Raw genomic sequence first — 20,379 nt, 5'->3', positions numbered from 1 at the left:
TAATAAATGTTTTATATCTCTTTAAAAATGCCTATTTATTTATTTTGAGAGAGACAGGGAGGGCGAGCAGGGGAGGGGGAGAGAAGGAGGGAGGGAGGGAGGGAGAGAGGGAGAGGGAGAGGGAGAGGGAGAGGGAGAGGGAGAGAGAGAGAGAGAGAGAGAGAGAGAGAGAGAGAATCCCAAGCAGGCTCTGCACCGGCAACATAGAACCCAATACAGGACTGGAGATCGTGAACTGTGAGATCATGACCTGAGCCGAAACCAAGAGTTGGACGCTTAACCAACTAAAGTCATCCAGGTGCCTCTACCGTTCAAATTTTTTCAAGTATAATCTAAAACTTACTCAATAACATCAGGTATATTTTCTAAAAAAAATAGTTCTATCTAATTCATTCTTGCAATGCTCTTTAATTTATATAAATGATAAAAATATCATTCTTGGACTTAGTGGGGAAACATGTTCTAATTTTTTTAAGGCTTTAATGAAGAGTGTTTTTAGAAAAAGTGCAGTATACATAACTAACTAACTAAAATTACTAACATTTTCTAGAGATCCAGGTGAGTTAACTTATAAGAATAAAACGTTGCTTAAATTTAACATCAGTTGAATATACTTTTCAAAAAGCGATAAGCTACCCTTATTAAAAACAGTTTATTCTCTACAATGTATTCCTCATTTCTTTCCATAGGACAAAAATTTATACCTCTGAGCTGTCATCACAGAGCCCAACGCGGGGCTCAAACCCATGAGCTATGAGATCATGACCTGAGCCGAAGTCAGATGCTTAACCGACTGAGCCACCCAGGTGGCCCTATGACATTTTCTTTTTAAAATGAAGACATTTCAAAGGTAGAGAAAGCTCTGAATTTGGATAAGTAATTGAAGTAAACATGAGAGAGAGTCACTAGTATGTTTTTACAAAGGCCCAATACGGGTGTGATAGTTCCCAGGGCAATGATTAAACTAAGTCTAATAAAAATAAAGGGTAAGTCTTGGAGAAAGACGCCCAGGGAATTCTGAAGAGGGTTCTGAGGAGTTAATATCATCCGAAGGAGAGAAATAAAACTGAATATGTAGACTGGGTACAGCCAGCCTGACTTATACACAGCAGGGTGGCCAGCCACGCGCACCATTTCTATGGTGTCAGACCACAGCAGAAAGCTCCACAGGATGATCTGGGCACGATAGTCCTGATGGGACATGGTTCGCAGGATTCCCGAGTGGAAGGAGGGCTCCTGGGGTTCTCCCAGCGCTGGAGCGGGGCTCTGTGTGCTTTGTCCCCATGGCTGTGATGCCTCGGTCCTCCTGGCTGGCTGCGGAGACGAAGTATTTTCTTCCTTTTGCTTCACTTGGTCCATCACGGTTTTTACTTGGTGCAAAGTGGTTGTATGACTATATGTAACTTCATTACCTGCAAGAAATTAATTGATTCATGGCCATTTAAAAATTTTTTTAATTTTATGTAAATGAAAATTGTATTTCAACTTTATGTAAATTTTTAAATTTCAGTTTTTTAGTTAAATTTAAAATAAGATAAAATTGTAAGCCTTCTTTTTCTGAGGTCTGTTTTACACATATAACTTCAGATCACAATAGGTACCATAATGACAAAAAAAGGTTATGTTTTTGTATTTTTCTAGATATGGATCCCAAGTCAGTTTTATCATTTCACAGTACCAGCCATTTTTGGTTACTGAGCTAAGCACTTTCACATATAATCTCACTTAATCCTCAGAAAAAAATTGAGAAATAGACATTACTATCCCATTGTATAAATACAGAAAATATACAAGAGGTTAAATGACAACGGAATTCAAATACACAGTAATGAGCAGGGCTGGAATTCACACCCAGATTTGTTTGTCCCCAAGTGACAACCTCTCAACTTTATGGCTGCTATCACCTGCCTAGAGGCAAAACATCATGTGCTAATTATAAAACATGCAAATATCATAAAATCAAAGTCCAATGGTCCAACGTTGTCATTTTTTTATAAGAAGGCCACAGGGATCACTACAACTCAGATGTCCGGCCTTGGAGTTTGGTGCTAACAGGGAATGTTTAACCAATGTGCTAGTGAAGGGTGCCACTTTGAACCCCGGTTGGTTTGTTTTTTAATTTTTTTATGTTTATTTTTGAGAGAGAGAGACAGAGCGTGAGCAGGGGAGGGGCAGAGAGAGAGGCAGACACAGAATCAGAAGCAGGCTCCACGCTCTGACCTGTCAGCACAGAGCCCAACGCAGGGCTCGAACTGAAGACCTGTGAGATCATGACCTGAGCCGAAGTCAGACACTTAACAGACTGAGCCACCCAGGCACCCCTGAGTCCCATATTTTTTTAAGTTTCTCTTTCCCCAAAGTTTTTGAAACAGTCAGGGCAATTGGCTAGACTAAAGCAGTTCGTTTGCAGACACAAGGCTATGCCTGATCAACGCAACGCTCATTTGAGTAAGTAGGATAGTTTCTCATGAATATCACATTGCGCGTGTGTTTGTGCGCACGTGTGCACATTCACGCATGTGCCTTTCTGTGCGCACATGGGTGTTGAGGTTGGGGAATTATGAAGGGATCCTCAAATCTCAAGACCTACTACCAGTATTCATGATGGTTTTTAGACATGAAAGGTGTAGCATATTGTTTTTCAAACATTTATCTAGTTAAGCACCATTTTTTCTTTCTTTTTCACTAAGAATTTATCTGGTCTTAAGGAAAGATTGCCAACATGCTGAGCTGTCATATTACTTGATAAGACAAAATTTAAAGGAGTCATTAGACTGCATAGCTCTAAAGGTTAAAGACATGAAGTCAATAAAAATTTGTTGAACCATATTGAGGTGAAAACATTTTAAAAGAGATAACTTATTATGATTAATGACTAATAAAATATTTGATAACTTTAAATAGGAGTTGTTTAAAGGACAAACCTCGGTTTTCTTTGTATATAACTACTTTAAAATTTTAAGTGTGAATTGAGTAAATTGATAAACTAAAAAAAAATCTAAATTCTTGATAAAATATTATTTACTTTTTTTTTTTTTTAACATTTATTCATTTTTTGAGAGACAGAGTGCAAGTGGAGGAGGGGCAGAGAGAGAGGGAGACAGAACCTGAAGCAGGCTCCAGGCTCTGAGCTCTCAGCACGGAGCCTGAAACAGGGCTCAAAGCCACGAACCGTATGATCATGACCTGAGCGGAAGTCAGAGGCTGAACCAATTGAGCCACCCAGGCGCCCCCATTTACTTCCGATATAAATCACTTATAAATAAATGATGGCACCTTTAGAAATTTCTTTACCAAGTTTAGATGACAGTAGCATGAATATCACTTTAATAAATAATAGTCAAGTAAGAAAGAAAATTATATACTAATTACTATTATTTTAATATTGCTAAAATTTGGGGCATCTGGATAGCTCAGTTGGTTAAGTGCTGACTGCGGCTCAAGTCAGGATCTCACCATTTGTGAGTTCAAGCCCCATGTCAGGCTCTGTGCTGACAGCTCAGAGCCTGGAGCCTGCTTTGGAATCTGTGTCTCCCTCTCTCTCTGCCTTTGCCCTGCTCATGCTTTCTCTCTGTCTCTCAAAAATAAATAAAAAACGTTAAAAAAAAATCCTAAAATTATCTTTTTTTTAAACTCAGATGCCCACTGGCATCAATTATACCTCTCATTTTACAAAAGAAAAAACTTACATGGAAATTATGTTTCTTAGAGTATGTCATGTCCTGGAGAACTCTCCTTGAAATAGATAAAACTGTCTGAATGGAAATTCAAATTCCTTTGTCAACATAAATAGTGCAGTGTATAATTTAGGCTTTTGAGGAGGACTGTAAATTCAGCATCGTATCAATGCCAGGAAGTGGCAATCTTAGACGCGACACATGAACATTTTTAAACAGTAAGAATCTTAATATCTGTGGATAAGAGCCGTGGGAGGAACAATGAATTCTTAGCTAGAGTTCCTTTAAAAAAAAAAAATTTTTTTTTATTCATTCTGAGAGGGGGGAGGTGGGGCAGAGAGAGAGGGAGACAGAATCCCAAGCAGGCTCTGCACCGTCAGCACAGAACCCGACATGGGGCTTGAACCCATGAACTGTGAGATCATGACCTAATCTGAAATCAAGAATCGGATGCTCAAGTGACTGAGCCACCCAGGCGCCTCAAGAGTTCATTTCTAATAAAATACGAAGGTCCCAGTCCATGTGTATTTGGCGAAATTGGGCTGGGAGCTTCCTATCTCTCTAACCTCAACAGAGACTAGGTTATAGTTAGGGGTACAGGGACTCTGTTGTCCTCTTTCCACGTGAGAAGAACTACAACTGTCCACTGGAGAGCTCTGCTGGCCTCCCAGAAAGGAAGGTGGTGTTGAAGAAGCCAAGGTACTGTATGGTCCTAAGAGTAGGACAACAGATTTGCCCCCGAGCAATGTAAACTTGCATGTACCCAATACCTTTCGGCTCAGTGATTAGTTTCCCTCCAAATTACTATTTTTAAAATTTCTGCTTACAGCTAGAATTCTTTTGTTGTTGTTAGTATTCTACTGTGGGCAAAACGACACATATTTTGGCAAAATCCATAAAAGATATAAGCACGAAGAAAGAGATCGACTCGCTTTCTTAGAGGCTGACATTTCCCTGTAAAAAGAGAAAGTGGCATCCATTCTGTGCCATTCCCTACATCTAATGCCAGTTGCCAAAAGAACTTTTTGTCTTCACTGCACAAGCTAAAGAGTTAAGAAAATGTAATTTTGATCACAGATAAATGTTTAAGTGGCTAGCGCACATCTGTTTTATTTGATTCTTTACACTGATGTATTTCTATTTCTTTTGTTTGTTTTTATTTATTTTTGAGAGAGAGAAAGAGAGACACAGCACGAGCGTGGGGAGGGCAGAGAGACACACACACACACAGAATCCAAAGTGGGCTCCAGGCTCTGAGCTGTCAGCACACAGCCCGATGCAGGGCTTGAACCCACGAACTGCAAGATCACCACCTGAGCTTAACCGAGGGAGTCACCCAGGCGCCCCGATGTCTATTTCCAACTTGTTTCTCAAAAGGTTTGGATAGCTTACAGGGAAAACCTAAGAACCACATAACAAATCAGTAGGGAAGGATTTTCTAAAGTGAGCATGTATCCAGAGAATAGAAAAGAAATAAAAGAAGAGAGAATCATAAGGAAAGGCACCTAAAAACATGATGGGAATGAGGCTGATACTAATAATGCACGAGTCAGGCTCCCAATCGTCTGTTATGAGCAGACAGATTATGTAGAGTCCTGTACCAAGCTTCAAATGGGCATAGAGAATGATGTAGCAACTAATGTGGGGAGAGTCCCACCTTCACCATGCTGTTACCTGTGATCCCATCAATAAATACAGAAGCATAAAATGTGGCAGGAAAGTAGGGAAAGAGTCCAAATGTCCCTCGACTAACAAATGGGTAAAGAAGATGTGGTATGTATATATGATGGAGTATTACTAGGCAATCAAAAAGAAGGAAAGGATTTCACTCATATGTGGGATTTAAGAAACAAAACAGATGAGCATAAGGGAAGGGAAGCAAAAATAAGATCAAAACAGAGAGGGAGACAAACCACAAGAGACTCTTGAGTCCAGAGAACAAACTGAGGGTTGCAGGTGGGGGATGGGGGAGAGATGGGCTAAATGGACGAGGAGCATTAAGGAGGACACTTGCTGGGATGAACACTGGGTGTTACATGTAAGTGACGACTCACTAAGTTCTATTTCTGAAATCATTATTAAACTATATGGTAACTAACTTGGATTTAAATGAAAATAATAAAAAATAAATAAAAATAAATCAATAAAATGTGGCAGGGCTTTAAAAGGAAGGTCAGTTCTTTGATGAGAGACTATCCTATGGATCTGCATGAGACTGGAGGTCTGGAAGGTTCAGCTGAGAAGTGACAGTTAAGCAGAGACCTGAAGGATAGGTAGGAATGAATTAGGTGAAGAATGGAAAAAGGAACTTTCTAGATAGTAGAAAGAGCATGTGTAAAGATCTTTCAGCCAGAATCATTGAAAGAGGGAAAGTCTGGTGAGGAGTTGGGGAGGCAGAGAGGGAAGAAGAGGAGAGTTCTAGAAACCTAGTAAGTGCTCTCTACCTACCAGGCACTGTTTTAAGCCCTTTTAATGCATTAATTCATTAAATCCTTAGAAAAATTCCCACCTTAAAGATGAACAAACTGAGGCACAGGGAGATTAGCAATTGTTTCCAAGGTCACACAGCTAGCAAGGAGGGAGATCAGAACTTGATCTCTTAGCTACACTATCAGTGGCAGAGTCAGACTGTGTGGCACCTTATGGGCCATGCTAAGGGGTTTAGACTTCCTTCTAAGCTAAACGGAAAACTGCTGAAGAGATGGAGAGTGGAAGGCAGAGGAACCAGAAAGGACATGAAGACATCAGCAAAGAGGATCTCAAGGCCACTGAGGCAGCTGTTGTGAAATGAGACTGTTATTCCACTCACAGCAACCAGAAAATCAAATTAAACAACTATTCAGAAAAAAATAAGACTAATCTTGATTAACAGTCCCCAAAATCTATTTTAAAAAAAAAATTTTAATGTTTATTTTTGTGAGAGAGAGAGAGACAGAGCATGAGCAGGGAGGGGCAGAGAGAGAGGGAGACACAGAATCCGAAGCAGGCTGAGCTGAGCTGTCAGCACAGAGCCCGACGTGGGGCTCGAACCCATGAACCGTGAGATCATGACCTGAGCTGCAGTCAGGTGCTTAACCAACTGAGCCACCCAGACGCCTCACCCAAAATCTATTTTTCCTGAGAGAAAAGTGTTCTAGAGAAAGTGAAATGCTAATGATTTAGACATAACATTTCAAGAAAAAAAATTTAGCAAAGAAGAAAATTAATAGTCATTACAAATATTTTAAAGCATATTAAGCACCACAAAGTACTTTTCGTCATAGTCTTGGAGACAAAGGGAAAAAATGTAATAAATTAAAATACAAACAGGGCACTTACATACATCGTTATTTTGACACAGTCTACGGACTAAGCTCAACTGCACTATGTATAGTTTGCTTCCTTTGAGCAGCACATCTGAGGTCTGGAAGACAAGTGACCAACTTCATGGCCAAGTAATAAATGATGAAACTCAGCGCCCACCTCACAGGGTGGTTATGAGGCCTGAACAAGTCAATACTCATAAAACATTTAAAATAGCACCTGACACATAGAAACAGCCATGTGTGTGTTCCATATACCAAATATAGCGGCGCCTGGATGGCTCAGTCGGTTAAGCGTCCGACTTTGGCTCAGGTCATGAACTCACAGTTTGTGAGTTCGAATCTCACATCGGGCTCTGGGCTGACAGCTCAGAGTCTGGAGCCTGCTTCTCTTTCTGCCCCTCTCCTGTTTGTGCTCTGTCTCTCTCTCTCAAAAATAAATAAATGTTAAAATATGTATATATATAATACATATATATATATATATAACATATTATAAATTAATGTAGCAATCACTAAATAATGAATTAGAATAGAACAGAAATGAATTAAATGAATTAGAATAGAACAGAAAATATCAGAATACAGTAAATAGTAAAAGTGATCACAGTTTGTTAAACTTTGGTTATAGTTACACTGTTACCCACTGTCCCGTTTATGGGCGGGGGGGGGGGGGGGGGGGGGGGGGGGGGAAGGGCTGTCAAAAAGTTTGAGAAACTGTGTCACACTACAGAGCCTTAACAAGGTCAAAGGTTTAATTTGCATACTTGCCTGTTCAGATCACAATGAATCAAAATGCTACCCCACAGATATATCCTAGGCAGGCAGAGACAGCTTGCAATACCTAACAAGCCAGTCGTATGCATCTCTTCCCAATTCCATGGTCAGGGGTCAGTGACGTCACCTTGGTAGCTTGAAATTGGTCGCGGAAGGAATACTTACACCAGATACATTGGCGAATGGTACAAAGCAGGGCTTTTCCCCACCCCCACTGGAGGGACAGCTGTGTCAACACTGACCAGCCTACTCCTATCTGTGTTCCAAATGGTATGCAAATCTTCACCAAATAATAATTCATAATAATAACAAATTCAAGACAAACATTCAAACCATCATCAATTCTGGAAGAGCCCAGGGACTGTTCTTTAGAAAAAGCATTGTACTGTTTTCCAGTACATTCAAAAGCCCTATTCATTGCCAGTTCCCTGCCTGGCATGGGAACAAATAAATGTATCATTTCTGGATTTTTAGGCAATGTAAAGTATTAAGAAAATTCTTTTGTCTAAAGCAGCTGGAAGGCTGGATAGGTTAAAGACCATCCTCCCCTCCATTATTAGTTCAAAGACTCATCTGGACAAGACATATATATTATATATAATAATGTAACAATGAATCATTACAGTATATTAACTATATGGACAATTATAAGTATATAATATGTACCAATATACAATTATATATTATACAAATATTGAATATATTTCAATAAAACATAAATAGTAAAGTAAAATGCTAAAAAGCATATAGTTATCTTATTTCCAAATATAAATAATTCTAGGCTTTGAAATCGTTTGAAATGCCTCTACTAGTAAGCACCTGAGTACAGACCAAAGCTTGGAATCCCAGCACGAACCCAAGCCGGGTGACAAAAATGAACACATAGGGGAATGAGCCTGTTTCTGGCCTTCAGAGCACTCCCTCTGCCTTAATTGTGTGCATTTGCTAGTGAAGTTTATTGATGTGCTATTCTATCCACTAAACTGCCAGCTCCATGAAAAGAGAGGCTGTTTTCACTCCCCACTGTACCCCTAGGACCTGGCCGAGTACCTGGTATGTATGTAACAGATCCTCCATAAAGATTTGCTGTATAGAAGGCGGGAGACATTGCTCTTCTGGAGTCTGGCGACATAAGGGAGCAATGGGCATCCTGCTGGGGAAATCCGCACCAAGGCGAGCAAGCCCAAACATGACAGCCAGGCCCCCAAGCACACACCACCCTCCGTTCAACAGGAAGAAGGACTCCGGAGCTCTGCACAAGGTCTTCCATGAAGACTGCTGTCTGGCCCGGGTCCTGGAGAGAGCACTTCAAGCGAGCCCACACGACTGATTCAGCTAAGGAGCTCTGGAGGATGTTCAGAGGTCCTGGCAGCCCGGGCACCTGAGCAGCTCAGGTGTGAGAGAAGACATCACATGGCTTTTGGGCCCAGGAGCCGCCGGTGCGACGTGTCCCCTGCATCGCTCAGCGGGACTGGGGCACACATCAGCGGGAGACAGCACAAGCAGCAGCCCGATTCAAGACATTTCAAAGGGTTCCCAGGCACCGGCAGGGGCAGGAGTCACCAGTCAGAGGACAAAAATGCCGATGTGTGCTTCCGAGAAGAATGGGGTTTGTGAGTTCGCAGGAAACATGCTAAGAACACCACCCCCGTCCAGAAACAGGGGGGCTTGGGGTTCTAAACTAGCGGATCCACAGCAAAATGGTGCTCCATACAAAGGACCCTATGATGTAAACACAAAACGACCAAGATTTCTGCACATTATGCAGACAGTCAGCTCAACAACCTATTTTACTCTATTCACTCCAAGACAAGGAAATCTAGAACTTGAAAAACAGTGACCTGTACCTTTACTTTCAACCTTGGGCCATAACATTTGCTGATTAATAATGATATGAGGAACGGGTCTTGGTACTAGGACACAGTAATGCATGCTGAATTCTTCATGTTCCCCTTATTTCTATCAGCCTCCCTAAAATACTTACTCGGGAAAAATCTCTTGCAACTCTCAAGAATCTCACTTTGTATACTAAAATTGTTCCTCTCCCCCCCTCCCCCTGCCCCGTGTAGGAAGAAAGTACCGATTAAATGCCAAATTGTTACAATCGTGTAAAGCTGTCCTAATCAAAGGGTCACCATGTGACAGCACTTGATGTCCTATGTCTTTTGGCACAAGGATGGCTACAATATAGTCTCTGGCCCAATACACACTGACCTAATCCTGACAGCTGGTACTTCATTAGAAGGTATAAATCAGAAATTCTACCCTTCTCTCAGGCCGGTCTGGTAAATAGCTACTTGTTTCTTAAGAAGGCGGGGAAAATCCTAGAACTAACTTACTTTTCTGAAACTTCCTTATTCTAAATAGCAAACGGAGGGTATGAAAGGAAATAGTTCCCCTCCTTGGCATGGCCCCGAAACACAGTGTTCCTCATACATACTCTCTAAACACATTGCAAAACACATTATGGAAGCCCAGCTCACACGCGGGGCTCATATTGTATAATAAGCTTTTTCTTAAAAAGAAACAAAGGGGAACTCAAAGTGCCATTCATTTTATTCAGAGAAAAGCAGCATCCTTCCCCCTTCCCCCCCCCCCCCACCTTGATTGTCTGTGGCATCTCTTATATTCCTTTCGGTTAAAGTGTTGAGTTCCATTTTGAGGGAATCTGGAAAGCAGATTCCTTTAGGAATTTGGATCTGGGCTCTTAGCTTTGAACTCGCTATATGTCACATTTCCCAATACTTCCTACAACCAGGGTCTCTGAGACAGGGTGGGTATCAGAACTATTTGTGAAGCTTTTAAAAATTCCGGATGCCAGGCCTTAAACTAACCTCGCGTGTACAAGTATGTTCACAGGCGGTCCATGATTCACTGGAAATAGCTTAGAAGGATGAAAATCATCACCGTCATTCATTTAAGAAATTGTGTTAACTCAGTAAGAAGGAATAACTAAGAAAGTAATAGGTCCTTCCTTTTCCTCCTTCCATTCCTGCTCTATAGACTCCTAAACCTGGGTCAGTCCTACCATCTTTTCTACCATCAATGCCCAGATTTCTCAGGATCATTGAAGAAATGATCCTCATAATGGAAGAACGATCAACTCATAATCTCGAGTGGTCCCAGGACAAATTCCTGGTTTCCCCTTTTCACTGAACCCTAAGCTTCTGTCATCCTTCCATCCCCCTGTCCTTGACCTTGAGCAGTTATTCCAAACCTTACCCATTCTGTTACAGATTCTCTCCCTCTGTCCCTCCACACTGCTCTCTGCAGGTAACTTTGCTTCCTAGTTCACAGTTCCTAGTTAAGGCTTTCAGGCATTAACAGGTATAAACAGCCCCTGCTTGCTTTCTGCCCACACATTAAATCATAGTCACAAGTCTAAATCACCTGGGGGGCTTTAAAAACCACATGTGTCTGGCCCAACCCCCCCCCCCACCAAAATTATGATTTTAATTATCTGGGGTTCAGTCTGGGAGTTAAAAAATTTTCAAGTCTCTTAGGTGATTCGAATGGGCAGCCAAAGTGAAAATCAATGTTCCTAATTGGGGCTACACACCAAGAATCCAATGAGGTTTTGTTTTTAAAAATCTAAGTACGCCCAAGTCCCATCCTGATTCAGTTTATCAGGTGTTGCTATGATTGGCATGGACATTTTTAAAGTGCTCTATTAAGTCCTTTCTTTATGTTGGAAATGCCAGAAGAAATGGACAGAAATACAACAGAGGCAGGGGTCTAAAAGCTTTGCCAGATCAAGGGAAGAAATACACTGATTATCATTTCTGATTGATTGGGTGCGTGTAAATTAATGAGTTTATATCCTACAGAGAATCCAACTTCTTTTCTTTATGAAACACTTACATGTAAAAAAGTTTCGAGAAAATATTCAGTAAATATTTATATCACCTTGGAGTGAGAAAAATACTTTTAAAGCATAACACCATAGACAGACTCCATCTGGGAAATAGTGACAGAATGGAGTATGTCAAAATTAGAAATTTCCTATATCAAAAAATTAAAAGGCAAATAACTGAAATATATGCTACATTTCTGACAGGCAAAATTTAATGGCCTTACTATTTACAGAACTCATGAACCAGGAGTAAAAACAACAACAAAAAAGAATAGACGTATCAACAGAAAAACAGATCAAGGACATAAATATATGAGTTTTAAAAATACAAACAGCCAAGAAATCCACAAGAAAATGCTCAACACAACTGCTATCTTAAGGAAATTATTAAAATAATAAGATACCGTTTTTTGCCTATAAAACTGGCAAAGATGAAAAGGAACAAATTATCCAAAGTTACAAGGTTGAGGAGAAACAGGTGTTTTCTTACACTGCTGTTTAGATGCTAAGCAGGGCATTCTTTAGAGGGGGTCGTTTGCTTGAAGGACACATATCAAAAGCCTTAAAGCTTGAATATACTTTGAGCCAGAAATGGCAACACCTAGGCATTTAACCTAAAGAAGTAATTATCTAGGCTGCTGAGGTCCTGCGGCCCTTGGCCCAGGTGTCTGGGTATTAAGAACACTACACAGTAGGAACTGGACCGGGGCCACTGCGAGCAGATTTATTTGAAAACCTTACGCTGCCAACATCGTACCTGGCACCTCTTACTGATGTGACAGTGGAAACCACCTCGTGCGCAGCGCTCTGATGTTTTCCGCCCAAATAGCCTGTCGATCTCACTTCTAGCAAGTCGTCTCTGTGCACATACCCCCAAGGCAGCCAAACCATCGTGCTACGCCCGTTTGTAAAATCCCCTATGAAGGACCCCCCCCTGTATTCATCTGCATGTGCAGCCAGCCCACAATAGTCCCGTTTCTTCTGGCAAGTGTCGTTGCCAAGGAGTCTGGGCATGTGCAGATGCTCAGGGTCTTCCGAGGACACTCTGTGGTCATCCAGTGACAGTTAACTCTCTCTGTCCCCGGCCTCTGCTTGGCCGGTCACCTCGGAGTGGCTTGTAACTCACATACACAGCACCGGGTCCCCCAGACACCGACCACCTGCACCAGCCATGCCTGTGCGCCCGTACATACGGCTCACCCCCACTGCTCGACTCAAACCACATCATCCTGCTCATTCTCACCACATCCTTCTCCTTTTTTTTCTGCAACCCTTTTTACTTCTGAACAAGAGTCATAGAACAGTTGTTAAAAACCAGGAAAAAAGAAAATCTAGTTGTCCAACAACAGGGTTAGTTAAAAACTCATGGCTAAATGAGTCACGGTTCATTAATATAATGGGATACTATTCAACTAATAACAAACGATGATACCACCACATATTTTTAAGGAAAAAAGATACAAAATAGGTTTCCTTGAGTCAAGCATGCCCCTGATGATGGTATCAGCTATCAATCTGTAGTTTATAGAATCCTGGTGGATTTCCATTTTCTTCTTTTTTTGCTTACGAGTATTGGACAATCTTTTAAAATAAATATGTATTTGGGGGAAACAGAAAACATTAGAAATAAAACAATTTCAAACTGGAATATTAAAAAATGGATCTGGTTTTTCATACGTCTTGGGCCTCAAAACCTGTGTGTGCCCCACCAGGTTGGGTTTGCTCTACCTGCATTGCTGTAATGTGGTGTACGTTAGCGTGTTGTGTAGCATTGTGTCATATCCCCAAAACAGCAGCCGTCACAAGACCTTGGATGAGGGTGCACTTGGTCTCTGGATAGGGCAGCATCACGATTCTCAGAGAGCCATGGGCTGGAGAAGTAGGGAATTGGCCACCTGAGTTACCGTACTGCCCTGTACCGAGAGCTACAGCTTATGAATCTAAATGAGGTCTGAGATTAATGGTTTTCAGACATTTAGCAGAAGAACCATTTTTCTTTTTTTACAAATGAAATCTGACACAAACCAATGCCGTGCCGATGTGGTTCAGGTAGGAACTGGAGCACCAGTGACTCTGGTTAAGCTTCCCCTTTCTGCCCACGGACCCCTACAAATCCGCTCTGTAGGTTTCCGAAGTTTACTACCTGAGAAACAAACAGTGGCTGGTTTTAAGAAGGCAGCTTTCACCTCAACAATAGATTTTTCCATTCAGACTGTGAAATCCAACTGGTTATTTTTGCCCATTTATTACATGCAGTCCTGAGTTTCTTAAGGCCCAATCTTCCTTCTGTGTAGAAAGCCTTCTTCACCATATCTGCCTAAACTCCTACAAATCCCAGATATTCCCTTTAGTATTTTTCTGACCTCCGACACCTTAGATAAAATATTTCTTCACGTGTAGCCCCATAGTACTTTAACTATGATACTCTACTCTACCACTTATAACATGGTGCTTGAGGCAGGCTTAGGCTGTTCAAGTGAGTCCCTACAGGTAGAACTGAAACTTTGCGTCCAACCATTGACTTGTTTGTGTGTCTGTTTGCATTCGTAGGTTTTTATGGAGGTTAAGGAATCTGGGTGGGGGCAAAGGGAACCTAATAGTGACCATGATTTGGGGTTCAGACAATATAGGTTAAGACTGATGTAAGGAGAAACTAGGATATTCCCTGGGAGGGAAGTCATAGCAGGATGAAAAGTGTTTAGAACACAGAGTCAGGCAAGAGTGGTGGGAAAATAGCAGGCCAAGTTGTTTGTGTGTAAGAATGACGAATGAAAAAAAAGCAGGAGCGATGGAATATTCAGCAGTCTGGACCAATAAATGAGACCACAGGAGACTCACCTTAGTTCTGGGAGAGGGAACAATATAGAAGAGGAAGAAAGATGGGGGCCCAGTCATTCATTGGTTGGGACTGAGCTAACAAAATTCAAATAGAAATACCCACATACTAATATGAGCTGGGGACATTCAGGCGATACACTGTATTCTTACTATTTGTTCCCAAGACTGGGACTTGCCATTATTAGGTATGACATCTGCGAGACTGCCATGCATCAGAGATCTAGGTACCAGAAAATATTCCCGTGTGAGGCCCAGGCTATGTGAAATAATGCATGGACATGTTCTGACATGATCATCACTTGATACTGAGATATTTCAACTGGTAACAGAAAGTTAGTGGAAAGGACTCCTTGATCCCGTTAAGCCTGCTTTAAGCATGAGCACTTTTTTTTAAAAATATAGAATAACTTGTATTTAAAACTTTAATAAAGGAAAAGCTACACAAAGATCAAGCTTCTGTAGCTTGGAATTAAGGCGGATGGGATGGCACAAGGGGGTCCATAAATCCAAGCACTGCAGATTACCTTAGTTTCCTCTACTATAGGATCATGGCTGTTACAAGTTGACCGATGGGTATGCCTTTCAAACTCTCTGGACCGAGCACAATATATTACCTTTCCCAACCTTTTCTAAAGGGAGCCAAATGTTTTTAAAGCTCGTTCACCACCCACCCCTACCCAACCTCTTGGATTCTAAAGTACCACATGCAACAACAGCATATTTTTAGCCTACTGGTTTATGTTCAGACTCACATATTACAATTTACATGTTTATGACTTTCTGTATTAAGTTCCAGAGGATAAATGATAACACTCCCTAAATTCAAAGCTCACATAATCCATTTTGTTAGTATGCATGTTTAAAATGAGTAAAGGGGACTATTTGAGTTCAAAAGCTTGTACAAAAATTAAATGCATGTATAATTAATATTTGCAAAGGTGTTTTGAGTGAATGCTAGTTTTTTAAAGTGGAACTTTATTAAAGGGTAGAGCTATTCAACCAGACATTAGCCTGCTCAAGTTTGGGCAGTGAAGAGCTCAAGAAGGAGGCTCTTCAAATAAGAAAAAGCAATTGTATAAAATGTTCTCAGGTCTTATCTCCAAGACTGACTTCTTTGGGGTTTTCTTGTGTCAATGCTCAGTGTCATTGTCATTTCTGGATACAGAGAAAATTCTCCTTTAACAACCAAACTCATCACTTAAAATATAACTTGTTCCGAAAAATGTAATGTACATTTTTTATTTTAATTTTTTATTTCAGAGATAGAGCGAGAACAGGGGAGAAAAGCAGAGGGGAGAGGGAGAGAGAGAGAGAGAGAGAGAGAGAGAGAGAGAGGGAGAGAGAGAGAGAATCCCAAGTGGGCTTCACACTCAGCATGGAGCCCAATGCAGTGCTCGATCCCACCACCCTGGGATCATTACCTGAGCCAAACCAAGAGTCGGACTATCAACCCACTGATCTCAGATGCCCTTACATGTACATTTTTTTAAAAAGAGAATGTTCATGGGGCGCCTGGGTGGCTCAGTCGGTTAAGCGTCCGACTTTGGCTCAGGTCACGATCTCGCGGTTCATGAGTTCAAGCCCCGCGTCGGGCTCTGTGCTGACAGCTCAGAACCTGGAGCCTGTTTCAGATCTGTGTCTCCCTCTCTCTCTCTCTCTCTGACCCTCCCCCGTTCATGCTCTGTCTCTCTCTGTCTCAAAAATAAATAAACGTTAAAAAAAAAAAAGAGAGAGAATGTTCACTAAGAACTTACACAGAATGTTCACATTAACATGGGAGGTTATTAACACGGAAGAATTTTTAAAAACAATCCATTTTCAAGATAGGTTTGCATTGAGAAGGAATCTAGAGAAGTAGCAAAGAAAGTGGCAATTCCCAAATCTCCTCAGTTTGAGATAAATACCCTGGACTCTGGAGGGCAGATGTAACTTGAGGGTACCTTTTCCTCATTAGATGGCCACTAGCTGCCTGCCACCTTAGCTACCTTGTCACCTGTATTATGTTAAACATAACAACCATCGTCTCCCACCTAAGGACAAAGTGCAAAATATGAAGCTCAGAATCTCAGATTTCCTGGTGGCCTCCAGCTCAGTTTTATTTTTCAATTTGAGGAGTAAGAGTGACCGGAAGGGTGGTGGCTCATGACCCATAAGTGATTCTCTGGTCTTTTCCTTCCTGGAGGTAGGAATCATCTCTATTACTCTCCAGAATTCCCCTGTGACTCACTCGCTTTAACCCATCCACCCCACCAGGAAGTGATTCGACAAAACCTACCCACTTCACGTATAAAATCTTGGTCATCCAATAACGATAGCATACACATATTATAAATTATCACATGAAATTAAGTGAAAGTTGAAGAAATTTAAGATCAACTGAACAAAATACTCAATTAACAAAGTATCTTTTTTTTTTTAAGACCAACCTATATTTAGTTTTGACTGATCCCTTTGGAGGAATGTGGTATATCTTGGTTTTGGTAGTGTGATCTTTAGCTTTTTGACAATCTGCAATTAAAAACACATAATTCTCTAGGACATAACGTCAGTAGTCACATTAATTTATATCAAAGATATCCAAAACTATATTTATTCATCTAAACTGAAAGGTTTTAAGGTTTCTAAAAATCTAAATCTATAATAATTTACTTAGATTATTTTCTTGCTAGAGTAAACATTAAGGTTTTTCTTATTAAATATTTGCTAAGTTTATTAATTTATCAGTACTACCAAAATACAAATAAGAATAACTATTTAGCTATCAAAGTAGTTTTTAAAATAATTATATTTAGATATCTCCATTTCTAATCTTCTAACTGTAATGTTAGAGGTAAGAAAAGGTATGATAAACATGTCAACAGATAAATGGGTGACAGAAAGGTAAACAGTATGTCAAACTTTTAAAAATATTACATTTAAAAGAATACTTACATTTTTGCCACCTTCTAAGAGAATATATCCTGAGTTTTTCAATAATATCCACCACAATCAAGGAAGTCAGAACCAGAGAAACTGGCAGATCAGGTAAGGTATCAGGTAAGATATCCGCAGAACCATTAATACTCTTTTGAACCTGTTTTCAGAAAACCATTTAGAAGCATTACTTCTTTTGTACTATCTTTGTTTAAAATTCTTTTAATAGTCTGGAAGCAACATTAAATTAATTACAAAGACATTTACTAAAAGACTAGAAGCTTGATTTCCAGCTTTTCAGGTAATCAATCCCATTGGCTGTTGAAGGATTTGTAAAGATGTAATAAAGATTCTTATCAATGGAAGAGCTTTCAGTTCAAGAGAGAGCTTGGTAAATACGCACCAAAATATAATAGCAGGCTCCTGGTAATGGTGGGATGGGCAATTTCTTCCAACCCTACTGCTAAGCAGAGCCTCTGAGAGTGCCTACGTCAAAGAATTAGGGGGATAGATATTGGAGTTCAGGGTCCTCCAAGAAGAGAGAGCCCAGGTAAACCCAGCCAGGTTTTGGGAGACTTCCTTCATCTGATTATGGTATCTACATAAAAACTTATGGCAAGCATCATATTAGTGGTGATATGTTAAGAGTTTTTCCTCTGAGATCTGGAAGATGACGAAAGTGCCACCATGATCAATTCTATGCAACGCTGTACTAGAAGTCCTAGCCAGTGTAATGAGGCAAGAGAAAGAAATAAACACTGATCAATTCTATGCAACACTGTACTAGAGGTCCTAGCCAGTGTAATGAAGCTAGAGAAAGAAATAAACACTGCCAGTATTGGAAAAAAAATAAATATATATCATTATTCATAGACTATATAATTGTATATGGGGAAAATCTCCATATGCAATAAAGGGAAAATGAGACTAAAAAAAATGATACCATTCAATGCAACCTCAATCAAAATTCAAAGTTTTTGTGGAAAATGAGAAGCTGATTCTAAAATCCATATAGAAATAAAAAGGACAAGGCATTTAGATGAAAAAGATATAAAGATTTACTCTTGGAAATATGAAGAGCCATTGTAAAACTACAAGAATTAAGTCAGTGTGGTATTGGCATAGGCATATAAAAGTAGGCAGTGGACAAAACAGAAGGCTTGAAATAGACCATGTATATATACAGAGTGATTTATAACAGAAGCAGCAGTGCAGAGAAATGAGGGAAGACAGACTTTTTAATAAATAGTGCTTAGTGCATTGGATGCTATTTGGAGGTAAAAAACGGACTCCTTACTGCACAACATATACAAATATTAGCTTCAGATGGATTGTGAATCTAAAAGAAAATGGCAGGGGCACCTCGGTGGCTCAGTTGGTTAAGTGTCCAACTTCGGCTCAGGTCATGATCTCATGGTTCATGGGTTCAAGCCCCACATCAGGCTCGCTGCTATCAACGCAGAGCCCGCTTCAGACCTTCTGTCCCCTTCTCTCTCTGCCCCTTCCCCGCTTGTGCTCTTGCTCTCTCTCTAAAATAAACATTTTTTAAAAATTAAAAAAAGAAAAAGAAAAGAAAATGGTAAAACATATAGGCTTCAAAGTATAATATAGGGGAATAGCTTCAGGACTTTGAGGGTCAGATTCGCGGTACGACAAAATCTCTTTACGTTGCCAAAATTACTATATCCATGAAAAAAAAAAAAAACCACTGGTAAATTGGACTGTTTTTAAATTAAGAACTCTTCACTCAAAATACCATTAAAATATTAAGTCACAAAGTGTGAATATACTTGCAATATATAAAATCAAAAAGGGCTTGAGATCTGAATATATTAAAAACTTCTGAATTGATTTTAAAAAGATAAGTAACACGATAGGGAAAAAATGGCAAGATGAAAAAAGTGCTCAATTTCATTAATTTTTTTGATGTTTATTTATTTATTTATTGGGCGGGGGGAGCGGGCATAGAGAGAGAATCCCAAGTAAGCTTCATGCTGTCAGCGCAGAGCTCTTCGTGGGGCTTGATCTCACAAATTGTGAGATCATGACCTAAGCCGAGATCAAGAGCTTAACCAAATGAGCCACCCAGGTGCCCCTCAATTTCATTATATTGGGGAATGACAATTTAAAACTATAATGAGATTCAAGAATATATGCCCAACAGAATGGCTAAAAGACTTAGAATGTAAGGCTAGCTAGAATATGCAGCAACGGGTATGCTCATTCTCTGCTAGCATTAAGTCTAAATTAGTAGAATCTCTTTGGGAAACTGGCATTTTCTGCTACAGTTGAACCTTTGAATATCTATGTCCCATCAGTTATACTCCTGCACATTAAATGAAATTCTTGCATACGTGCATCAATAGACATACTCAAAGATGTTCACAGCAGCATTATTTATAATAGCCAAAACCGGAAACAACTGAAGTGGGCATCAGAGGCAGAAGTGATAAATAAATTGTAACGTATTCATAAAATGAAATGAATGAATTCACTCCACAGAATGAAAACGATGGAATACCATTGTACACAAAAGCCTGAATGACCCACACTTGTGAAAAAAAGAAGCCAGACACATATTAGGTAGATAGAAGAGAGATAAATGACAGATACAGATAGAGAGAGAGAGAGATAGAAAGGTATATAATTTTATCTCCAATTATAAAAAATTCAAAACAGACAAACCAATCTATGGAATTAGAAGTTAAGATAGAAATCATTGCAAAAAACATAGGGGTGGCTTTTAGGGAACTAGCAAAGCTTTATTTTTTGACCCTGAGTAGTGTTTACACAGGGATTGCTTTGTGGTATTACATTAATATTGTATATCGTATGTTTTATGCACTTTCTGATTTGTGTGTCACACTTGAGTAAAAAATTAAACAAAAGAAGGAAAAAAGCAATAGTGGGTAAGGACGTAATAGAAAAGAATCAAAAAGGGCAATCATACTACAAATGTATCATCATTTTAGGATAATAGGTTTCCTTAAAAGGTTGTACGGTAGGTGGGGGGAAGGTT

At 40.0% G+C, this 20,379-nt stretch overlaps 1 protein-coding gene across 1 annotated transcript in view; it reads right to left on the bottom strand.

The window, feature by feature from the left end:
* Positions 1-828: 828 nt before the first annotated feature.
* TMEM236 (transmembrane protein 236) overlaps positions 829-20,379 on the bottom strand; it is a 32,253-nt gene continuing 12,702 nt past the window's right edge. The window contains exons 3-4 of the mRNA XM_042991175.1: positions 17,379-17,520; positions 829-1,412 (exon numbers count right to left, since the gene is read on the bottom strand). Coding sequence (XP_042847109.1) covers positions 829-1,412; positions 17,379-17,520 — 726 coding nt within the window. The remainder of the gene's footprint in view (positions 1,413-17,378; positions 17,521-20,379) is intronic.

The sequence above is a fragment of the Panthera tigris genome, chromosome B4, assembly GCF_018350195.1.
Source record: "Panthera tigris isolate Pti1 chromosome B4, P.tigris_Pti1_mat1.1, whole genome shotgun sequence".
Taxonomy (NCBI): Eukaryota; Metazoa; Chordata; class Mammalia; order Carnivora; family Felidae; genus Panthera; species Panthera tigris.
This window is presented reverse-complemented; position numbering and strand designations above follow the sequence as displayed.